General features: G+C 41.3%; 1 protein-coding gene across 1 annotated transcript; it reads right to left on the bottom strand.

Moving 5' to 3' along the window:
• Window positions 1-407: 407 nt before the first annotated feature.
• CKMT2 (creatine kinase, mitochondrial 2) lies at window positions 408-24,690 on the bottom strand. Its single transcript, XM_009560299.2, has 11 exons — window positions 24,603-24,690; window positions 18,371-18,441; window positions 15,817-15,989; window positions 14,389-14,587; window positions 13,110-13,205; window positions 12,174-12,395; window positions 8,370-8,455; window positions 5,824-5,947; window positions 4,676-4,810; window positions 4,219-4,344; window positions 408-1,271 (listed from the first exon to the last, which is right to left on the bottom strand). The coding sequence occupies exons 3-11, from the start codon at window positions 15,966-15,968 to the stop codon at window positions 1,152-1,154; spliced, it is 1,260 nt and encodes a 419-aa protein (XP_009558594.1). The 5' UTR covers window positions 15,969-15,989; window positions 18,371-18,441; window positions 24,603-24,690; the 3' UTR covers window positions 408-1,151.

Raw genomic sequence — 24,690 nt, 5'->3', positions numbered from 1 at the left:
TCCCAAGTGCCATTTTGGACACTACTGGACTACATGTCCCAGACATACCCATACCGACAGTAGCAACAGGCACCTCAGCAGTGTTATTTTGCTTTCTACAATGACCTGAAGCATTTTCTGCTGATACTAGTCCCTGCTCAACAGCAACACACACAGTGCATTCATGAGAGCATGTTTGGACTTCTTTTTTTAACTTGAGAACTCATGTTTTGAATGTGCTGAGTGTATTTAAATATGCAAAAAAGAAGTGATGAGACTAATAGCATCTGGGTTTTTTTTTTAATTTCCACCAAGCTGCTCACTGCATAGAATAGCAGCGAGCACAGGGAAGACCTTACTGAGGGTGGTATTATATCTTTAAGCCCCTTGGTGAGTGATGGTTAGTTAAGCCTGGCTGTAATTACCTGAAACCTGAAAATTGCAGGAGAAGACTGGGACAGGCCATGCTAGACAGGTTTAACTGATTTGGCTATTGACTTATGGGACAGCTTGTTTCAGCCCAAGGCCACAGGCCATAAAATTATGCCTGTGGGAAACAGCTGAGAAGTGACCTGGTGAGTTCTCCAGGAGTGAAAAACTGAAGGTTTGGGATGACATGGTAACTAAATGTGTGCAGACCAGTCTCAGAGAAGAGACTGGTCCCTTGCAGAGACATCATTGAGGACTTGATGATAGGTTGAGTGGTGGACTTCAGAGAGTGAAGGCCTGTGCAGCTGCCTGCTCCACTTAGCTGCTGAAGTCACCACAGTGTCAAAAGGTGGCTGAAAATGCAGTGAGCACTTCACAGCACCTGCTGTGACAGTTTTCACTGGAGAGAAGTGCTTCTGTGAAAGAAAATAAGGTGCTCACAGCAGACTTCCTAAGTATGGCCGTAAGTGCAAATGCAAGATAGAATTAGGGGTTATCACGAACCAAGAAAGAAAGGGAAGCAGTCTCTGCTTAAGAATGTCCCAAGGTAGTCGTGTGGGGTGCATCCTAGTAAAGCTGCATGAAGGCTAATTTCTGCCAGTGCAGCCAGGCATCTAAGGAGGCATCAGATGTCAGGTAGTGTTTTATTACACAAGATATTTATACAGAGTTATACAGAAGTGCTGAATTTCTGTCAGAATCACAGTCACATTTATCATCGGTTGCCACCATCAGCAGCAAGATCATTTCCTGCCAAACTGAGGCAACGGTGGTGGCACTTTGATGTCTTGGCCTCTTTCCAGTTTCTTCTCGCAGTCAACGAGATAATTGACCCCATCAATGACAATCTGGACCAGCTCCACCTACAACAAACAGAAGAAAATAGTAGTAATAGAATCTTTAGCTAATGGTGTTAATAGACAGAAGACTACACACATTCCTACAGGAACAAAGCAAACAAACACAAGTCCTTATTTCATATGTTTAGGAATGAGCTGAGAGACTTATGTGAATTGTGACCACCGTAAGGGTGCAGGATCCTCCCCAGGTGTGTGCTGAGCAGTAAAGCCTGGCACGACTAGAGGAGCCTGCTCATTGTGTTGTGCTCATGAAGGAATCAAGACAGCAGTGCCATGAGTGCTCAGCATCACTGCGCAGCTCTCACTGAAGGAGAAAATGCCCTTGCTGCCTCTCCCTGCCTCCCAAGTCTGCACGGCCCCTGTGCTTGCAGATGCATTTATGTGACCACAGAGTCATATGGAAACTAACTGGCTTGGTGGTGTAAGCAGAAGGAGACAGAAGCTCCTTGCCTCGATTGACAGCAGCCCTGAATGCTGGTGAAGACATGGGGTAGGATTCCTTCCAGTGACTGGCGCTGGGGGGATGGCAGGAATACCTGTTTGGCCACAGCCATTTAGACTACCTGAGGATATTCATCAAACCAGAGCCTTGTACTTCTTCACAGGCATGGCTCAGGACTTGATATTCCCCCACAGATGACTGTGAACCCTGCCGCAGTGATTTACCAGCTGTGGCGAACGATGTCCTACTTATTCTGCCAAGTATACTGTCCTTGCTGATGTGGTTTTGCCAATTCCAGGACCCACGTCTCTGAAGAACAGACACTCATCCTAGCTTACATCATCCATCACTCCTCTAGGTTTCAGCTCCTAGTTTACACAGGCAGGAGCAGGATTAGTGCCAGGCCCCATGCAGCACCAAAATTTACCCTTCTGTATGTCAGGGGGCATTGGTATCTTTGAACCCTTTCTCAAAACTGCTCAAGAGTACAAGGTGTCTTGTCCCCAGCAGATTTTCTCCACAGGTGGTGACCACAGGCCCTGTGGTATTGTCAAACAGAAAGCTATAGCACAGATTTTCCTTCATCTTCATGAAATAGTTCATAACCAAACTTTAACAACAGGTTTGTTAAAACCAAATGCAAATACTAAATCCCATTGTCTATTTTCTGTGACAGATGCTGACTCTCAAGGGATTTGTTTTTACTCTAAAGCATTTCAGTCGCTTAGCAGTTTTATTTATTGTCTTTTACAGACCAGTTGTGTGGGGAAATCAGAGGTCTGAATTTGCAGCCTCCAGGAGGAAAGAAATTTCACGTTAAGTTGACATTGACCAGTGACTGAAACAGAGAAAAATAGTAACAATTTTAACTTGCACCTTTGGGAACAAAATTCAGTTCACATTTGCCATGTAATGGAATTTATTTTGTTATGTACTGAAAATAATATGTCTTATAATAAAACATTTCTGTCCCCTTGAGTTTGTCTTATCTTATTTAGATTTCAAAATCTTCAATGTAGGGATTGTACTTTACCTGTTAGCTTAATCTTTGGAATTCTTGCTGTATCATTGACTTCAGCGGAAGTCTTCATATGAGCAAAAATTTATAGGGTTAGCCCATCTATCTGTAGAACTATTAATTGTTCGTGCCATATAGTACCTTTTTTTAATTTGTGTTATTTTAGTATAAATCACACCTGATGATGTTTCAGATAATAATACATGTCTTTGTCACATAGGGCAAATAATACAGCTGAATAAATTTTCACTCTAGATCTGAAGGAACAGAGCTGCCTATGTCAAACTCCAATATTTCCAAACCCTTGTCCAAACACCCCTTGGCTGTGAAGACATTCAAGGCATGTCTGAATAAGAAAACACAGAAGACTTGACTTGGCTCTGTCCCAATGGTAGATAACCCAAGGGAAACAAGGAAGGGAAGCCAAATGGCTGGCTGTGGACTAATTTGAATCTGGCTGTAACTCAGCTGTATTATGCCAGGGTTATATTGGTGTTGTGAAAACCTAACCAGAATCAGGATACAGCAGGACAAATCTCAATCCATCTCTAAGCTACCAAAGCCTCTTGGTGGTGTGTTGTTCTGTTTCTTTGCAATGGAGATTTAACTTGCAGCAAAGGGTCCCCAGGAGACATCAGCACCACCAGGGCCTGCCTGGTTGACCATAGCTGAAAGGTTATAGCACACACCTGGGTGGGTGAGAGACATGTTTGACAGAAGGCTTGAACCTCTGTTTCTGACCTACTAGTAGAGTGTTCAAATCGCTGCACTTACGAGGTCAATCTTTTCCTCAGTTGTTCTTGATGTGGCCAAGGGTGACCACAGCCCTAGTCTCGGTGAGGAAAGGGAAGCAGTAGCAGTACCACAGGGCCTATAGCCTGTGACCTGGAATAAAGGTTTGGCTCAGGCAGAGCTAGAGGAGGGGAGCTGCAACTTCGACATGTCTGTTTCTCCCCTACCGTCTAGCAGGCTGACTCATAAGGGCTGTTCAGCTTAAGAAAATACTTAAATATGAAGCTGGAATGTGATCTGGGACCTGAGTCTCCTAGGAGAGCAGAACCACCACCAAACTGTAGGGTCATTTCCACTCTCTGGCATAACAAATACTCATTGAAACTGAAATAGCTTCAAAACAAATGTCTGAGGTGAACCCGTCTCATTGTAATCTACAGCCCAACAGAGAGGGCTCAGAGCTGAAAAATCTTTGCCCTGATTGAAACCTAGCTTGGTGCCTTGGTGCATGGTGCAAACAATTGCATTTGTGGAATTTGCTCAGAGGTTTAGGGTTTTTCTTTCTTTGCCACAATAGGAATATTTAACAAGCACTTCAGTTATTTTTCATTGCTTATATCCATTGGACTAGATTCATCAGGAGTAAAAACTGCCATGGCTCCACTGAGTTCAGCAGAGCAAACCCAGTCAGAATGAAACTGATTCATATTAGTACAGGTCAGGGCTAAAACACAGGGGAAAAAAAAAGAATAGGTTACCTCTGAGCGCCCCATGCGGTCCAAGTTGGATATGTCATACACATCTGCTACCGCTGCAGTATCCACTCCACCAGTGCCACGCTTTTGCAGACGCAGGTTCTCCAGGATTTTAGGAAACCTAGGATCCTATTAAAAGAAACAGGTTTGAGTTTACTGCCTTTTATTCTGCATATTTTGCCAAACTGTTGCAATGCAACTGTCCATGACTCAATAGTTTCTCCAGAAAGACTGATAGGGGTGGATAATTTTCTCAGTCCTTGGATTACAGCCCATCTTGGCCACTGTATGACGAGTACAATAATTTCCATACCAAATACAATAATTTGCAGAATATAGTGTAGTCATTTAGTTGTTCATTATCCCTGGGACCTTGTTACACATCATGCTAGTGTGCATTCCCTGTAAGCTGTCATTTTTCATTTGTTCCTTTATAAATCAGAAGAGCTGACTTATGTACCTTGCTAAGCCTGGGTAGCTTAACATGGACTCCGGCACGTAAACCAGTTCCCAGATTGGAAGGACAGGTCAGAACATATCCGAGACGCTCGTTCCACATAAACTCCCAGCCTCGTTCCTTAATTAGTCTTTCCACCTATGATGGAAAAAAAAAAAAAAAAAAAGACAGCAAAAAGGAAAGTACAGCATACAAATATATTAAGATGCCTCCTTACTGCTGATATTCTTTCGTATCTCCATTGATGAGGAACTGCATTAATGCCAGTGGAATTCCATAAGATTGCACCTGACTACTGTCTGCTTTGGATTGCATTCATCAGACATTGCAAATGATGGCATTCATCAGACATCAAGATCTCCAGTGCATATTACAAGGATTTCTTCAAGGTTTTCTCGTGACCACAAGTTTGCAACTGTCTGTCACTTCATCACAAAGATCCCTGTCATGGTGGTTGGTTTAGCCTTAACCCGTGAAGCTATATCTTCTCATAAGAATTATGGGTTTTGCCATGCATTTCTAAAGTGTTGTTTTTGGAACAAGTTAGCAAACACAGGAGCCCAAAGAACTCAAATGCTACAAAGCAAACAAAAGGAGCTGAAGCTGAGCTTTATATAATTTTCAAGGTAATACCATGACTCTTGGTGGAGGACGCTTGACTTCTAAGTGCCTAGTATTAACAGCCAAAATTCCTTTATAAGGAGACAACATATTTCATATGTGATGCTTTTTACTAAAACTCTCAACAGATTATAAAGTAGAGTAAAATAATTATCTGCAGAAAAATCACAGGGTCTATTGACCTTTGAATAGGTAGTGCTTTCTTCACTCATCTACACTTTTCTTGACTTCTGAGATCCAAATAGAGTTTACATTCAGTTCTGTTCTCCAGAGAAGAGTCAGATCTGTAAGCCTGCTTATGCTGACAAGACCTCTACATATATGGGTGAATACTTCCATTCTGTAGAAGGATACAGAAAAGACGTCTCTCCTAACATCATATCTGTATTGTGTGAGGACACCAGAATTAATGGTGAGAAACTAGCCTGGTTTCCTGTCTCAGACACCTGCACTCATCATAGTTCCCAAAACTGTCTGACCAGTTCCCATGGCCAGGTCCATAGGTCCACCTCTGCTCATTGAGACAGTACCTCTTTTAAACCACGGCAAAATCTTTCGAACACCCGTTTCATGTTGCCACCTTTCTCCATGGAGATCACCCTGGTGTGGTCCTCCTCGTTAATCCAGATAAGAAATGTCTTGTCATTGTTATGCCTGGTTGATAGTAAAAAAAATTTACACAATGAGTGTATTTAAAAAGACAAGCCCTGAAAAATAATTCACGGTGTCTTAAGCTTTGTCACAATCTCTCAAGGCTGTGGAGAGTTTAAGCACGGCAATATAGCATTGGTCTGCAGAGTTAGGGATCTGATGTACTTTCACAGCTGGATGCCGCATGCCAATGCCATTACGTGAGTTTCTTGGGCATAGTGAGAACAGGTTTTCTAATCACATCATGCTACTCCAGTGCTCAGTGAGGAAAAATGTATTGTCTTCTACTGTGAGCAGAGCTGGGAGGTGCCACAAAGGGAGAAGCCAAGGTCTGCATCCTCTGTTACCTGGGAAGCTCTTGTTCTTACAATACTGCCCAGCCAGGAGAAAAAAAGACTAACCTTTTCTTGCTGCTGGAGGCCAAGCAATCAAATCTGTGTATTACTTGGTAGCACTGGATTGCCACATCAGTCAAGTTACGTGTCTGAGAAGAGCAGCTGCACATTGCTTCCGGACAGCACATTAACAATGCTGGCTTGTCAGTTAAGATAAAAATGCCTGAAGGTACCAACTCTTGCTTCAAACAGATCAATCATGGCTAGGTTTATTAACTGCTAGGTCAAACCTATGGTGACTTTTCCTGGCTTTTTCTCTGTGTCTTCTTCTACAGCTGTTCTGCAGCACATAGAAGGTGATTGATAGGATCCAGCTCATTCGTACAAACAGTGGAATATTATGAGGTTTGAAACACATGGAATTTGAAAGTTAAAAGTTCATTGATAGCCTGCCTCTTAGCTGGTCTTTTACTGTGACTCCCTGTTTTTGCACTTGGAGTTTGCCAGTGCAATACTGAGAAGGTGTAAACACCCTGTACCCTGACATTATGGTCATCGGAGGTCCAGCTACCTCATCTTCAGTCACTCACAAATGTTCAGGAGAGGGTCTTCCAAGTAGACTGAGGCTGGCCCTTCAATTAAGTCTTTCCATTGCTTTAAGGAATGTGGAGGAAGGCCACACCACTGTGTTTAAACTGTGCCACCACTACTGATGAGATCAATGGGAATAGTCCTGCAGCCCTTAAAAGGGAAAGGATTGCAAACTTTATACACAAAATAATTTCCGGAACATGTACTCTTTGATAACAATTTCTTGCAAGAGAAAGGAAAGTTTTGCAAATGTGGCTTACTGAACTACTTTCTGGTCTTGCTATTTTTTTTTCAATTCTGCCTGATGTTTCACATGAAATAACAAACCAAAATCAGATCTGTTTTATTCAGGAGATCCCTGGAAAAATATTATATTGTTGGTAATTGTCCTGTTTGTTTGTAGAGACAATGAATGGGATGCCTCATATTTACTCTTTTCCACAGAATTAAACAGGGCCTGGGGAAAAGAATATGAAGCTTGTTGACACAAAAAAAAAAATCCTCACAGATGTCTCACATGTCATGTGTGATCAGGTTTCAGAGTGCCTTTTCCCAGCAGAAATCATGTTTAGCTCATCACAGTAATGCTGGCTGTACTTCTGAATATGAGCCAGCATTGTCATACTCTGCTTGGAGAACAGTTATGGGTTTTCCTCCACATAAAGTCTCATCCTCTTTGAAAGTCCTGAACCTGCCTAGGGCAAGGAAATAGACTAGGTCATTATTCAGAGTCCTTTTTAGCCTAATTTTTCATAATTAATGCATCTGATAATGCCCAGATGTATACCAGGATGGATGCAGATGCTGTGTGCTGCACAGCTGCCCCATCCCCTGGTAGCAGGTTTGAGCACTGATCTCAGAGCTATTATGCCTTTCTCTTCCAAGAAATCATTGGATTTGGGCACAAAATACTTCAAGTGTGTTGTGAAAGTAGAAACAGACCTAGAACAAAATAGGAAATTCAACTTCTGTATCTCCTTATTGTCCAGTTAATTTGGAAAAAAAAAAAAAAGGTTACTTTCAGCTCTGGAAGTGAGGAGCAGACAGGATTCTGCAGTGTGGTGTCCTGCAGCTGTAATTCTGGTGGTTCCTAGCTGATGGCATGGTTACAATCTGGCTTTAGAGCTACTCTTGTAACCTCAGCTCTGCCGACTGCATGGTGAGTCATCAAATTTTTATCTAGAAATAAAAAAAAATTGAGATAAAAACCCAAAGAAGGTGCCATACCTGTGACACTGTGCTGTGTGGATTATATTAATGACGGTTTCTTGAATATAAAGTTGTTACCCATTCTATTGTTCATTATTGGATTTCAATGGTGTGTGTGTTTGTATTTTTTTGGTTTTTTTAATTAAGCAAGAAAAAAATATTTTTTTTAAAAGCAAACTGAACATGCTGTGCATATAGGGACAGAGTGGCTGCAAGGTTAGGACAAGCAAGGAGATTTGTAACTCAATCCTTAGAACACAATACAAGCTTCTCCATGTCACACAACATACCAGATTCCTCTGGCATCTGGCCAGTCACGTGCCATCCCAGCACATGTTAGCAAAGGGGACACGGGCTTATCAAAGAGAAAATGATCCTGGACATGAAAATGAGGCCAAAGAGAGAGAGAGAAAGAAAGCAAAACAAAATTCAGGTTTATTCAAGGAAGCAGTATAACTCTGTCTAATACATTTTATGTGAAGGCAGTCAATATACACATAAATCACATATTGTACCTTGTGAATCTGGTTTCTTCTTCTGAAAACTAAGAGCACTTTGCCCAGTTGATTTTCTTGCAGATTCTTATTAGTAGTATGATAATATTTTGCCAAAACAGTTTTTTGAATGTAGGGAGGAGTGGGAGGTGGGGACCTAATACCACATACACGTACCAAAGGGTATACTGGAGGGACCTGGCTTCTAGCACCAGAGACATTTTCTGCTAACAGACGCATTTCAGGTAGGACGACACAATGAGTTCTTAAAGACTGAAAAAAGTGAAAAATACTAGTTCTGAAAAGCTCCAGCACAGCGATTTAGTAATTTATTCTGAGCATGAAGTCAAGGTAGGAATTAAATCAGTGTGAAGACTGACCTTTTTGAATCACAGTCTTGTTCTGTTCCATAGCAGAGATGCTGTTTCTGATTTAATAAATGTAGCAGTTGTTGTGCCACCAACTTGCCACATTCTAGATCATTTAGATTTTTTTTTTACTGAGCTGTTTTTCCCCTGAAGAAAATGAGTCTTTGATTTTCATATGTATGCTGAAAAATTTTTACTTCTTAATCCCTCGAACACTGCCATATCAAATATTGGCACGGGGGCTGGGTGGGAGGAGGGGAGTTTGCCAGGGGGTGAGGTTACAATAGTCAATGCTCTGCTTTTTATAAATTTGCATTACTGTAAAAACAAAGCAACTAAAGGTAAAATATTGAACTAGTGAAGCAAGTTCCACCTCCCAAAGCACTGAGCCTTAAACAATGAAGGAATTATTTTCCCCTCCTTCCTATTTTGACTACCGTTTTCTGAAGAGCTCTATCCTGCTGCAAATGGCAATGAAGTAATATCTACAATACATCATCTACATCTTGTTGATAAAAATATTACTGAGGACATTCAATTAAAAAAGTTACTGACTACATAAATTCTTAACTCCTTGTTAATCCAGACAGTGACACCTATTTCTAGGGTTATAAATAGTTATGTTCATCAGCTCCCTTTTGGTTGATGTTATGGATTAATGTGCCATGAATACAGCTAACAGGGTACAGACATTCCTTTGGATATTTAAAATACACATTCAAGGTCTGGTTGAAGTGTCACATGCTGTGACTAAATCCATGGTGAAAATTGTTGTATTTCCATCTGTATGACAATGAAAACTCTTGTTATGGGCCTGATCCTTCAAGTCCTTAAACACAGTTATAGAACTGGGAAAAGGTCACCTCAGTGCAGTTGGCTGCATCCAATTTTTTTGGATATTAGAATTAATGTAGTTTCAATGTAAAGAAAATCCAGCCAAAGCCCCCAATGGTCCAGGATGCCAGTAGTGCATAATGCTTGCCTCAATACAATATTTTTAGTTAGAATGGTTATTAATATAGAAAATACCAATCTTTGCTCAAGGAGATGACCAAGAAAAAGTCCTGAATTTATATTTGATTTGACACAGATCTTGCTGTAAGTCCATCTTTTGGACCTGAATAGTATGTACTTAGCCAAAATATAGACCCTGGATGATTTGCCATTATATTAAAAATATTGACAGGCCATTTGAAGCTCTATGTGCTTTGGAGGAAAGGACAGGCATCTTGGGTGGACTACAGGGACAAAGTGAGATCGTGCAGGGAAAAAATCAGGAGGGCCAAGGCCCAACTAGAAATAAAACTCGCTAAGTCTGTGAAAGACAACAAAAAGTCTTTCTACAAGTACATTAACAGGAAAAGCAGGACGAGGGAGAATATCCAGTCTCTATTGGATGCAGAAGGAATAACAGTGACAGGGGATAAGGACAAGGCTGAGGTACTTAATGCCTTCTTCGCCTCAGTCTTTAATAGCAAAGAAAGTTGTTCCTTCTGTTTACAAATACAAGAGTTAGAGGGGCAGATTGAGGCTCCCATGATCCAAGAGGAGGCGGTTAGAGACTTGCTTGCCCAGCTAGACTCCCACAAGTCTATGGGGCCGGATGGGATCCACCCAAGAGTATTGAAGGAGCTGGCAGATGTCCTTTCCAAACCCCTATCCATCATCTTCCAGAGGTCCTGGCTGACTGGGGAAGTTCCACTAGACTGGAGGCTGGCTGATGTTGTGTCCATATACAAGAAGGGTTGCAGAGAGGATCTGGGGAACTACAGGCCTGTCAGTCTCACCTCAGTGCCAGGGAAAGTCATGGAACAGGTAATCTTGAGTGCTATCATGAAGCACATGCAAGAGAACCGGGTGATCAGGCCCAGTCAACATGGGTTTACAAAAGGCAGATCTTGCCAAACTAACTGGATCACCTTCTATGACAAAATCACTCGACTACTGGATGGGGAAAGGCTGTGGATGTAGTCTTCTTGGACTTCAGTAAAGCCTTCGACACAGTTTCTCACAGCACTCTGCTGCAGAAACTGTCAGCCTCTGGCCTGGACAGGCGCACACTCTCCTGGGTTGAAAACTGGTTGGATGGCCGGGCCCAGAGAGTGGTGGTCAATGGAGTTAACTCCAGCTGGAGGCCAGTCACAAGTGGAGTTCCTCAGGGCTCAGTACTGGGTCCAGCCCTGTTCAATGTCTTTATCAATGACCTGGATGAAGGCATTGAGTGCACCCTCAGCAAGTTTGCAGATGACACTAAGCTGGGAGGAAGTGTGGATCTGCTGGAGGGTAGGGAGGCTCTGCAAAGGGATCTGAACAGGCTGGACTGCTGGGCTGAGACCAATGGGATGAGGTTTAACAAGGCCAAATGCCGGGTCCTGCACTTGGGGCACAACAACCCTGTGCAGTGTTACAGACTGGGGGAAGAATGGCTGGAGAGCTGCACGGAAGATAAGGACCTGGGGGTGCTGGTTGACAGCCGACTGAACATGAGCCAGCAGTGTGCCCAGGTGGCCAAGAAGGCCAACGGCATCTTGGCTTGTATCAGAAATGGGGTCACCAGCAGGTCCAGGGAGGTTATTCTCCCTCTGTACTCAGCACTGGTGAGACCGCACCTTGAATACTGTGTTCAGTTCTGGACCCCTCACCACAAGAAGGATGTTGAGGCTCTGGAGCGTGTCCAGAGAAGAGCAACAAAGCTGGTGAGGGGTCTGGAGAACAAGTCTTACGAAGAGCGGCTGAGAGAGCTGAGGTTGTTTAGCCTGGAGAAGAGGAGGCTGAGGGGAGACCTTATTACTCTCTACAACTACCTGAAAGGAGGTTGTGGAGAGGAGGGAGCTGGCCTCTTCTCCCAAGTGACAGGGGACAGGACAAGAGGGAATGGCCTGAAGCTCCGCCAGGGGAGGTTCAGGTTGGATATCAGAAAAAAATTCTTCACTGTAAGAGTCATTGGGTACTGGAAGAGGCTGCCCAGGGAGGTGGTAGAGTCGCCTTCCCTGGAGGTGTTTAAGGAACGGGTGGATGAAGTGCTTAGGGACATGGTTTAGGGAGTGTTAGGAATGGTTGGACTCGATGATCCAATGGGTCCTTTCCAACCTTGTGATTCTGTGATTAACTACTGGGTTAATGCTGTCATTTTCCTCTTAGCTACATAGAAAACCCTTTAGCCTGAAGACTAATGAGGATTAAGGTAAACAAGAGTAAATGAAAGTGGTGTCAGCAATGGAGCTATACTTACATCAATGAGCTGCTGTTGATCCCTCTCGGACATATTGGTTAAGCTGTAGTACTTTCCAGAGAGGTCTCCTTTCAGCCCAGCGAGTGCAGTGACCACAACGTTCTCCACCTCTCTCCGCTCTGCCCTGGTGCAGGCAGGAGGAAGACTGAGGCCCCGGATGCTGCGGCCAGTCCGCACCCGTGATGAAAGGACATAGCGCTCATCAAATTGACCATGGGTGATCTGAAGGAAGACTGTTTCATTAGTCCACACACAGTCCCCCTCGTGGTACTCCACTATTTAAAAAACAAAAAAATCCCATTACAAAAAGAGGGGCATCTTTCTTCCCAGGCACAATTATCTCTCCATGAGAGCACTTAGTACTTATGATACCAGGAGCCTTCAGTTTCACACACCAGTCTTTATAGGAACATCAAGTTTCCTTGGCTGAATGAATGTCGAAGAGTAACCAGCTAGTCCTTCCTCATCCCAAAATGTGAAGGAATCTGCATGGCTTTTGTAAACACAGATAAGCACAGTAGCTCAGCGCTCAGGGCCAGCTATGGAAGATCCTAGATGCTAAACCACAATATAGCTGAACTTAGTATTAGGAAATACTTGGCAACAGGTAAGGTTTGATCACATTTTTGAGGGCCTGGTGAACTCGACTCCTGATTTCATTCCAACCCTTGGACACACGGCTATCTGTAAGCTCATGAACAGACCCACAGTGCCAAGTGAAACTGTGGCCTAGATGCTTAGCACAGTTGCTAGGAAAAAAGTAGGCATGCAGTTGTCTTCCTGTCAGGGCATGAATAGCATCCCACTTTCCTTAACTCTAAAATTACTGTATTTGGACCTGGATCAGGAAAAAGAAAAGTACTATTACATGCAATATTACTACTGTGAAAAGTAGCTCCAAGCCTTTATTGTCTCATAATTTTATTTCAATGCTACCTTGGATGCATCCAGATCTGTGTGATGCTTCATTGTCCGTGGATCGTAGCCATTGTGTCTTGCTTTAATGACAGGATCAAAAATCTCAGCGAATACCTATGGAGTCAAGAGAATCTAAAAAGAGTCTGTAGCACCATAGAAATGCTTAAATACATCAGCTTCAACCACAGAAGTCCCTTGGCTCAGTTTCCTATGGGACAGATTTAAAGGAGTCTTTGCAAATGCAGACAGAGCTGAACATGAAAAGCGGAGGTGCTTTTGACCTACATCGTGCTCTGCAGTTGTTGCACACCTTCAAAACAAAAAGAAGGTGCAATTGCACCTCACTTGAGTTACAAGCCTACTCTAGTCACCACAGACAGGTACTGGATGTGATGGCAACCAGGTTAGATGTATTAATAATCAGAACACACACATTCAGACTACCCTGGAATCTTGCCTTTTAGTTTTAGGTCATGGAGGAATACCCTGAGTATTCACTTCCATGGGATACTAGCCCTCCATAGACTCACTTGTCTCAAATGTATTCACACTGATCACAACGACACCTTTGTGCAGATAAGAAGCAGTGGCAGTGGCACCTCTAAATGAGGAAACCAAACCCCAAACACTGGTAGTCCAGAACGCCAGATGTCCCAGACCGTCCTCAGTAGTCCCACATTTGGGATGCTGTTGGGAGACTGTATAATAACAGGTACCACTGTAGAGAAGCTGAAGGAACCATACCATAGAGATCAATAAAAATAAGGATTTTCTTCTCTTTTCCTCTTGTTACTTCAGATTTAAATAAGCCCACACATCCTAATACTGTCTGTCTTGAGCTTTCATCATGATCCAAAAGCAGCGGCTTAGTGATATCTGCCACTTTCCAGAAGACATTTCTCTTCCACTTCTCCCTCTAGTGTTCCACAATATGATTTCCACATTACCTTTATTTTGTGGGTCTCAGGGTTGCACAGCTTTGACTTACATGAAATTTAGTCATAGGAAGGAGGGCAGCTGCTGGAAGAAGGTGGCAGCTGCTCCCAAGCAGGTATATTTTATTAACCTCAATTGCAGTAGAAAGGGCACTCGTAGTAATGTCTCATGTTCATATGCTTTTCCTAATGTGGAAGAGCACAGAAAACCACCTCTACGCATAGAGCCTGACCCTTATGTATTCTCTGGACTACAATTTATCTTAGATGAGCATACTGTGAATCCATCTTCATCTAACGAGCTCTTGCAAATGATACCACAAAATTAAACCAAATATAACAGTATTCTGGAAATGTTTTACCTCATAGGATTCTTCATCGCCTGCTACCATGCCCACAGTTTTAATGAAAGGGTGGCCAGGATTGTCAACCCCAGTTTGGATGCACTGGTCCAAGGTGTAGCCGTTTGGAGTCATCTTGTCCCTTAGCCGAGAGTAAATGGCTGGTGTGAGGCACTCAGCCATGCAGTTGTTATGTTTGCGGAGATCAGGATAGTCTGCACTGAAAAGAAAAAGAAAGCTAGACACTTTATGTGCCTCCTTTGAAGATTAATGATTGCTAGTTTATGATGCTATTAAAGGGGTCATGAGCTATAAACTGTCTTTTAAAAGTATGAGTAGTTCTTGGTTTATGTGTTGCATTGAATTTTAAGAAGGGAGGAAGATTCAGTTCACTGAAAGTACCTCACATTGCACACTGGTGGGCCACCACATTGACAGTCAGTTGTAGCTTTCTGCTACTCAAGGCCATCAGAAAAACTAAATCTCTGCTGAGAAACTCATTATCAGAAATAAAAGAGCTGCAACATTGATTTGTTCAAGTAGGAAGGGAATTAAGTTTAGCTGAAGAAATTCTCTGTAATTCAGAGCCCAGGTGCTGTCACAGCTTAGCGGACATCAGTGGGACTGTCTGATCTATGTCAGCTAGGAAGCTCTTTCCTGTGCACTCTCTGGGTTTGCATTAATAGCACTGTTATTTACAGAAAGCTGTGTGGTGTACTAAGCTGGGGAAAATATGTTATGCTTTAGCAAGGCCTTTTTGCAACTGAGTCATACCACATCTACATTTTTCTGGCAATGATTTGCTTTATGCACAACTGTTATTTTTACAATAATTTATTTTAACTAGGTTAATATTCACTACTTAAAAAAAAAGTTCCGTCTGAACCTAATGTGTACTGTGTTTCACAACTATGGCCAGCAAAGCCAATCTACAGAGAAGAAGGACTGTAATTCATGTCTAATCATCAGCCAGCCAGTCTGTAACTGAATTAGGAGTATTTCAAGTACAGCGGCTCTATGGGAGTTTTTTTACTACTTGAATAATGAAAATATTTTCACATACCCTAATGATAGAGTGTGCAATCAGCCAATACACCTGGCTGGGCTGCAAAGCACTTGATAGCTGATGAGAGAAAATAAGAGCCTAATATAGTGCTCTGCCTAAAATCTGAAAAACTTTTTAGGCTTGTAATTGTTCAGCAATGGCGGGGGGCGTTGAGTGTTGATACTATGACGCATCCCTGCTTTTTGGTCTTGAAGGCCATTGCTGGTGTTCCCTAAAACCGGAGTTATTGATAAAGGGTGCTGGTTTTCAAGTCACACAGCCCACAGACAGACACACAGGTGATATGATGGCATGAGGACTCATGCTCCTTTGACAGAGACTTTCTTCCTCCAAAGATTAACAAGGCACTATAGTCAGCTGACTGCCTAACCCCAAGCTCTTACCTTGGAGGGAAGAGCTTCCGTTTTTCATGAACAGCAGCCTTCACATTTTGCTGGTTGAGAAGGTAGCCGGTGGTTAGCACCCCTGTGCCTGCGGCTGCAAAGAGTGCAGTGGTTGCACGACCAGCCAGGAGACGACAGAAAGTGCTAGCCATTCCTCTTAGAGGGTACAATTTCTGGAAGAGAATATGGCACAATGTCAACACATTACAGTGCAAATGACAAGTAAATCCTCACTTTAAACAGCAGCCCTGCAAGAGAAGAAATTTATTTTTATTGGTGATTTCCACTTATATAGTATGTTTAGAAAAATGCTTAGTATTTATATGTATTATTTCTATAAATGATTTTTTTCTTTTAATTCTAATGGGATTATGTCCAGACTATGAGGATCTTTAAGTCTAGAAGAGAAAGTGGTATGTTCTGTGAAACTCTGAAGAAGGCACTGGGCATTTTTTCTACCAAGAATCAGAATATTATTAGTATTGCCAGCGACTGTGTGTTCCTCAGGAAGATAGAAATCCTGTTTAAATAAAGCACACCTGTTCCAATTTGCATCATTATCACAAGTTTATTCTTAAAACTAGATTCTCATAATTCATATTTGGGAACTGGGCATTGAAGAGTTACAAGAGCACATGACTTTTCCCCCAGGATATGCTGCTTCAGTTGTTTTTTCAAAGTTTTGAAAAACATAATTATTTATGCAACCTCTTCACCATTCTATCAGAGGTTAAACTAAATGCTTCAAAGCATTTGATTTTATTTTCAGTGAATAAAGCTTTCTAATTTTCACTAATTTTCATGTAGATCTGAATTGGTTTGCCCCAAATCCTCTAATTCTTTCCCTTTTCCAGTCATGTTTAATGAAAAATGCAATGTTGCATCTATATCGTCTCATTAGGTAAAAAATCTTCTCATCTGCTTTCATGACCTCCTATGGCAAAGCAGTATCTTTTTGTAGTTTAGTCATATATTGGAGATGAGAAACACAAATGCATTTCAGTTTTGAGAGTAATTTGTTTCCTACCCTATATCTTGTTTCAACAATTTTATATCTGAATTTTGTTAGTCTGTCTATTCCATGCCTTTGACATGCAATATACATTTATGTAACTTTCCTTCCAGAGAAAGTTGTTGACTGCTCGACACAAATTTCAGTATTTTTTTGCTGAAAGAATGTTCCTAAAACAAAAGTGGGGAGACATCACACAGGGAGGGCATTTTCCTCCCATTATGAATACACTGATAGTTCCTCAGCTGTTCTGAGTCCTCGAAAATTATTTGCACAGCACCAGAGTATAATGAAATTTGTGCTGACATTGGGTTGGGACAGGAGGCAGATCATTTTCATAGCTTTATTGTAACTCTGGGAATGGCTTCACTCCATCGATGAAGTTGTTTAGGTGAGGGTTGCAGGAGAGTCTCTTATGACTGTGATAGGATTTTTCTCTCACAAAATCCAGTAGGAGAATGTTTGACTGTAAATCAAAATCAAACATGAGGTTTGTGATAGAGGCTTTTGTGCCTCTTTCTTTTCTGTGTACTTAGCAGATAGTTCTGGTGCCTTTTCACAGTATAGCATCCCCATCCTACACTCGGGCAATATTTGCTTATGCCTAACCCGCACAGAACTATTATTGTTATACCTAAATGTCTGAGAAACAATACATATATTTTTGCAGGAGCTCTCTGTATTTATAATTCTGTTTCACAGATACCATCTTTACTGCAAGGAATTGGCTGGCAGTCAATATTCTGTCCTGAAAACTACAAGTCTTATCAAAACCCCCTTGCAGATAATGACAGGACTCCAGTGACCCTAGGCATTCATCAGCATCTCCATCAGCTTGGATTTTTTGAGGAGCTTCTGAATCCTGTGTCACTTTAAGGGACAAATCTGATGTGCACTTCTGATTAAATTAGAGGAATAGTATGCAGCGTGTCTTTAGAAAGAAGACATTACATTGTCTTCAGAAGTTATATTATATTATAACTATAATATAATTAAAATTATAATGTTTCAGAAATAACAAGAGCAGTGCACCTATTGACTACAACATATACCACAGCCTTAGACATACTGCTAACAGCTTCCAACAGATTATTGTATTTAGTTTGGGAAATAACCAGACATTGCACCTTACTCCTACTGAATAAATATGAGTACCCCTCCTCACTCTTATTCCTGCCTGTCTTTGACTGGTTCTGCAATATTGAGCTTTAATCCCTAAAGCAGAACTTTGTAGTATGGATATTTCATAGTTCCCCTATTCCTTGTTCAGGCAGCATCAGCAGTTTTCTCACGCTTTCAGAGTCTGATGTGCTAAACAGGTCTGAAACTTTGGGATACAGTGACTGACTTTTGGACACAGGAACAAGAGCAGATTTTAGACTCATAAACTTGTTCTCCTTTAATAAAGTTCCATAAAACAAGGAATTTTCTTGTTGGCAATATTATCTTCCATTGTGGCTGCATGCCTTATCCCCCAGGACATTCTTGCCTTGGTGGATCACAGAAAAGGCTTCCCTTACCCTGAGGGAAGCTCTACTTTACCTGGCAAATGCTTCTGTAAGAGCCTAAAGTCCTCCAACACTGGAGATACCACAGCTGGGTAGGGCAACTACCTACAAAAAAAAAAAAAAAAGAATGAGATAGGCATTTGATTGTTTGTTTGTTTGTTTGTTTTAAACAGCAACCCTGATGTATAACTACACATCTCTTCTTACAGTTTAATCCCAGCACTCCTCAGCTTAATATTTCCTTCCACAAACTGTGCAGTTCTGTAAGTGGAATTTCAGTTTCTGTCTTTACCAGTAAGTGCCTCGTGTTTTTAAACCAGGTCACTCCTGCAAGAGAAGTTGACTGCTGAAAAGGTGACCTGACCAGCATCATCATAATGTCATATGGCTGCTGCCTGCTGGAGCTGGAGCTGGGAGACCACAACAGGCCTGATCACCTGCTCCTTACATAGCAACTTCTGACTGCAGCGTGGCACTGCCATCACAGGGAACATAATTTGTGACTGTCAGATGCAAAGGGTCTAGAGGAACACTAAAGTTATAATTTCTTATGAGAAGAAAAACATCATCAGGACTGCTGTGGAAAGGCAACAGTAACCCTTTTTGTCAAACTGGTGTAACTCCTAATTCAATAAACACCTCTTGCCACAAGGGTGGGCTATGATTCTGGGTATAAATGCATGTAATACTGCAGCCCAAACTGAGCCCATGTTATGCCTTGTACGGGTAGTCCACGTACAATGAAAACAGCACAAATAGACTTGCAGAAAAACCTGGTGTACCAGTTCAGAAAACAAATGTCTTACATAATGATGGTAGGTAATGGATAAGACACTACCGTGCAGGAAACAAGACTGTTTTGTTTGCTTTTCATTCCCACCCTCACCCCCCAACAATTGTATGATTTATACGTAATGCATTGCTTCAAAGCAAACATTTCAAAAGATCCACTTTGAAAGAGTCTGAATGGAATAGTCTCAAACTAAAAAAAAATTCTCATCAGAGCTATTTGTCAAATTTGATCTCAAATAATTAACAGATGCAGCTGGTTTTGTCCCAGAAAATGTCAACCTGCCCTACCAATAACTTCACGCCTTTGCCACCTCTGTGTATTCAGAGAAATGTAATTATCACAGCCAAAGGTGTTGTTAAAGGCATAAGGTTTTTCTAATAACTCTTTACCAGAAATATGATGCTGTGATTCTAGTTTCACTGCAGACTATCACTGGGCCTTCACTTTCATCCACCAAGTTTAATCACTGGCCAGCCTTGAAAATGAAAGCCTTTGTAGGAGTTTAGGTCCTAAAGTTCTTTGCTTGTGTTCATGATGATAGAAAATCTTTTTTCTCATAGATGTCCATAGTGCTATATTATTGCAGCTGGAAAGGGGAAAAAATACTTTTTCAGAATCAGAAGAGCTTTTGTGATTACCAGTTTTAACCCTTGAGATAGAGCTGAGCACTTGCCTGTGCTGATCATGTGTACTGGAAGGAAAACATCTGTGTTTGGAAAGTGTCTGCTTTGCATTCAAAACTATCTAGAGAGAGTGTGGTCTGGAGAAAATAAAGGGGTTCCAAGGGTTAATTAACCTAAATTTTAAAAAATCCCAACAAAACACAAGCTCTTCTCTTGTTTTTGACCTGCATTTTTCTGTCTTCAGTTTGAATCATTAACATTTGTTACTACTCTCCAGTTTGTTGTAGAGATTTCTACTCATTATGTGCTTCACATGTAGCTACTTAATAACTAGTTCATTTTTGTCTCTCCATCCATTTTTTATCATACTTTCAAATTTATTAATCACTCTTTGCCTCTACCCTGAACACTTTCCATTTTGTTTCATCCTCAGCATTCTCCTGATACCACAACGGTCCTTCCATCCTACTAATGGTCATACCAGGTCTCCAGAAGGAAAGCAGCAGAGTGTGTCTCCCTACTAAGTAGCTTATGCATTCAGAGGTTAGATCAGCCCCTCGGGAGCACGTCAATTCACCAGAAGTGTACACTGTGGTCCTGCCAAGTAGGGGCAGATTTTGTCAGTCACACCATTTCCTGAACAGTGAGTAGGGAGTGATGACTGCTGTCCTCACTGTGGTTAGGGATCTTCCTTGTCAGAGCAGTTGAGGAATTATATCTGTTGAGGACATAGATACACTTCTCTGTAAGATTATATGATAGGGGGTTTTGTTATAGCAAGGACCTGGTTAATTTAAGTCTTTATCAGTACCATAATTTTTTTTTTTTACTATTACTTTCACTTTTTTTTCCTATAATCTAGAATGCTTCCTGATAAGCAGAGAAGTTTTCTCCTCTGTAGTGGAATTCTGAATGTACTGATAAAATATTCTTAAATTGTTTCCAGTTATGGTTTTGTACTTAAAATTTGTTTCTCAAAGTGGATTGTAACTGCACCAGCCTTGCAGAATTTTAAACCTCTTTCAGTGCACTGCAAGCTAGGTGTGATTTTGGACTTTTTCTTTAATGTGTAAGACAGAAATGGCTGGGTTTAACCTGCATTGATTTTTAGTTTTATGAACATATCTTCTTCAGTTGTCCAAATGAGGTCTAATTTCTATAGTATTGGACACAACACTTTTTATGAGGTATAAATTTTAATAATTTTATTTTATAGATTTTGGGGATTCATAACATAAGACCTCAAGTGTGTACCACTGTGATAATACACTGACTGTTTTTTTCCAAAATGTGATGTATTGGAACATTAGCTCTTATTTACTGGTTTGATGAGATTGGAATTTTGGCACATTGTGTAAGAAATATTCAGAGAATTGATCTAAGTTGAACTCTTTCAGTGTAAGGCTATGACAAAACTGTAAGAAGATCTATATATTCTATATACAGATCAGCAGAAGCAGGCACATCACGAGACGTAGCAGTTCATAGTGAAAAAATGAGAACTGACGTTTTGCAGTGAGGAAATATAAATTGCAGTTCTAGCTGAAGTCCGCAGTCTAGGACAGCACTGACCTTGTTGCAGGTTGATGGAAAGAAGTGCAGGCAGGGAATATCAGGGAGGGAAGAGCATGAGCTTCTTAAATCCCTTACCTGATTGTAGAAATACAAAAAAAATGGACCTCCTGAGCACTGCAGTGCCAGACTGTGCTGTAACTGGGAGGATGCACCTGCTTCTCCTTCACATGACATCATCACTGGGTTTGGCTCACCACTTCACTAGTGGGAGTGCTAGGGTTGCAGACTCTCATGCAATGATCCTATTCGAGTTTTTTATCTTCTGCTTTTCCTTATCACAGTCAAAGCTGACCTGCTCTGCTGCCACCCAGCTCTTACACCACATCGGTCTTTGTTTCCTCTGCAGATAGCATGATCTTCAGCAATGCCCACAACTGAGCATCCTTTAACTGCTGAAGGTGATGGGGTAAAGTAGTTGTGTCACCCGCTGGTTTTTCTACAGCTAAAGTGGCAGGGAAGGTTTTGGTTTTTTCTTGTTAATCATGTGTGCTGCAAGACACTTTGATGGCTCCCCTTATTTTAATCTAACAGCTTTACAAAACTCTTGGAATACTTGTTTTGCACATTTTTCTTGCGTTATGTCATTCAGTTTGTACTTTGGATACTTGTTTTGCCTCATGATAACTAGTCAGGTCATCTTTTGTATGCCTCCTGGATGACACGTGCCTTTGGTCCAAGGGCAGGAGAGGGTCCACAGCCCAGTAGCTCTGCAAGTGGAGTTTGTTGCTGGCAACAATTCCTTTAAAGTTTTATTCCAAGGTCATTTGTACTTATATTATCACTTAGAGAAAGCAAAAATATGGAGAAGAAACACAGAGTAATTAGCTCAGAAACAGTTGCTGTGTATCCTCCTTACACAAGGTTCCCTCCAACAGTGAACAGTTTTGATCAGTTCCTCACAAGTCATCTTGTGGATCAATGTCTACTGTGGTTAATTGTGAGGGGAGTAAATGCAGCACTGACTTAAAAACAGCCCCTGAGCTGTACAGCATGTGATGTTTAGTGTCTTAAAAAGAAAGGTTTCTTCCTTCCCATTCTCTCACTACATCAGCACCATAAAGGGTAAACAAATTCAAACTGGTGGTGTCTTCTCCAAAGAATTATTCCCATATGCCATGATGACTTGTGATCAGCGAATATGGACTGTCTTAAAGGTCATGATCTTAGATGTCAAAGGTTTTTTCTCTCTAATCACCCCTAAGACGTGCTCACCTACCTGTAACCAGCCTTCAAGACATTATTATACAGAAATGTATTTGGGGTTTGAAACTGTATTTTGATATATGTATCAATTATCATGCACAGAGGGCAGAGACAAAAGCGAGCAGCAAGACTGAGCAGAAGACACTACTGCAAATTTAGTGCTGACTGAGAAAAAGACCAAAGATTGTGAGTATCATTTAGGACAGAGGGGCTGTTTGTAACCAGAGTTTGAACAACAGGATGAAAAATATTGAAGAATGCTTACTTTGGGCCCTTAAACCTATTTTCCCTCTTATTCATGATAAGCCTAGATTAAAGCCTCTCTGAAAGAAATGCCATGTTTGTACAGCAAGCCCCTCACCAACACTAAAAAGACCTTGCTTTTAAATCAACAACTTAAGCAAACTGACATAGCACACGTTCCCCCTGCTGTTGTGGTCAGAGGCTGCAGAGGGTCTTCAGAACATTTGATTCACAGCCACCACTGTTCTTGGAATGACTCAGCTGTGTCCCATGGCACACAGTGATCTTTGAGCTGCATACAGCTGAAGCCAGTCTATCCCTTTCTAGAAACTTCAGGAGCAAGTGGATTATAAGAAATGCACACGCCACTTCTTTACCTTTTAAGGAACCTGTGAGTTTTACTGCTACATTTGTTATTGAAAAAGTAATACTTCTGCTATTAATTCTTTACTTTCTTGAATTCTTTTTTTAAAAGAGAAAGCTGTCAGCTTTTTTTCTCTTAATGTATTTGACAGATATTGGTTATCCCGTATTTCACACCAGAACATATGCTTTTAGCCAAGGAGGGAGGGAAGGTACAAGGGTTACAGTGACATTTCTAGAAATAGAACTAGATTACATATTTGAACCATGTCATGGGTGGTGGTATTTGCCAGACCATATGATCCTGAGCAACGTTTTAGAGGAATGGCAGTCGTTGCTAAAGTTCAAACAGGCTTACAATCACAGATAAAGTATACGCACATCTTAAACTGTTAAGCCATTTAGTTAACGCAATCACTGCAGTAAGCTGAACTTTCGTGTGGTGGAGAAAGAAGGAGCCTGGTCTTTTATATTAAAGAAGCAACTCCATTGAGTCATTCTTAGCTTGAGCTAAAGCCTACGGATGCCAGTGGAAAGTTTTCTCTGCCCATTTATGGAAGTTGCTGGCACTTTAAGAACACCTTAAATAAATGCCACAAGTGACTACAGGCATGAAACACCATTTTTAGATGCCCAGAAAACAGTTTACATTGCTCTTGTTTTGCTGTATCACTCTACAGGTTAGAAAAAAATTAGAACATTAAATTTCATAAAGCAATATTTGTGGGTTTTTTTCAGTTTCTCATAGCTGAGCAAGTTTCTTACCCTGAGCAAGACATGAACATTTCTGACTGGTCTGGGTTTAAGCTAAAAAAAAAGAAACAGTGTCACTTCAGACATCAGTCTAACTGTACTTCAATCACAGCATGGAATATCTCTATCAAAAAAATAAATTCAATTTCACTTTCTGTCTTCTTGTAATGACCTGAAAAGAGGTCAGTGAATGGTTATAAAAACCTAATAATTTGGGGGGAAAGAAATCCAGACTATGAGTGTCTCAATGGGTGCATATGAATAGAGAAGACATGGAAAAGACTCTTCATAGATCAAACAACTACTCCTTAGTAACAGCATGATTTTGTGTTCTGTTTGTGGAAGGGCTAACCCACAAGACCAAACTCAGAAGCCCAAACTCTCTTAACAAAGCCCAACAATAGTGCTGGAAGTGTTTGCCCTTCTGAATCAATGAAATCACAAAAAGAATTACAGATTTTTTTCTCTGAACTTGTTACACGTCTCCAAAGAAACTTATTGTTCCCTTACTTAAACACTTACTTAAGCGTCAGCATTTAAAGCAGCTGCACAGTGGGCTAACACATTTTTTCCCACACCAGTTATTTATGTGAATCAATAAATTATAACCAATTTACACCAGATCCTATGGTGCTTTGAATTGATTTTTAACAGCCTTTGTATATGAAAAGCTAATGTTTGAGGAGAAAAGCAATATAGGTTGTTAAACTGACCTTGAAGCTGAAGGTAGAGACGCCCTGCTGCCTGCAGCAAGCCCACAGTGTAAAGAGAATAACAAGTTGGTGCATTGACAGGTAATAT

The sequence above is a fragment of the Cuculus canorus genome, chromosome Z, assembly GCF_017976375.1.
Source record: "Cuculus canorus isolate bCucCan1 chromosome Z, bCucCan1.pri, whole genome shotgun sequence".
Lineage (NCBI taxonomy): Eukaryota > Metazoa > Chordata > Aves > Cuculiformes > Cuculidae > Cuculus > Cuculus canorus.
This window is presented reverse-complemented; position numbering and strand designations above follow the sequence as displayed.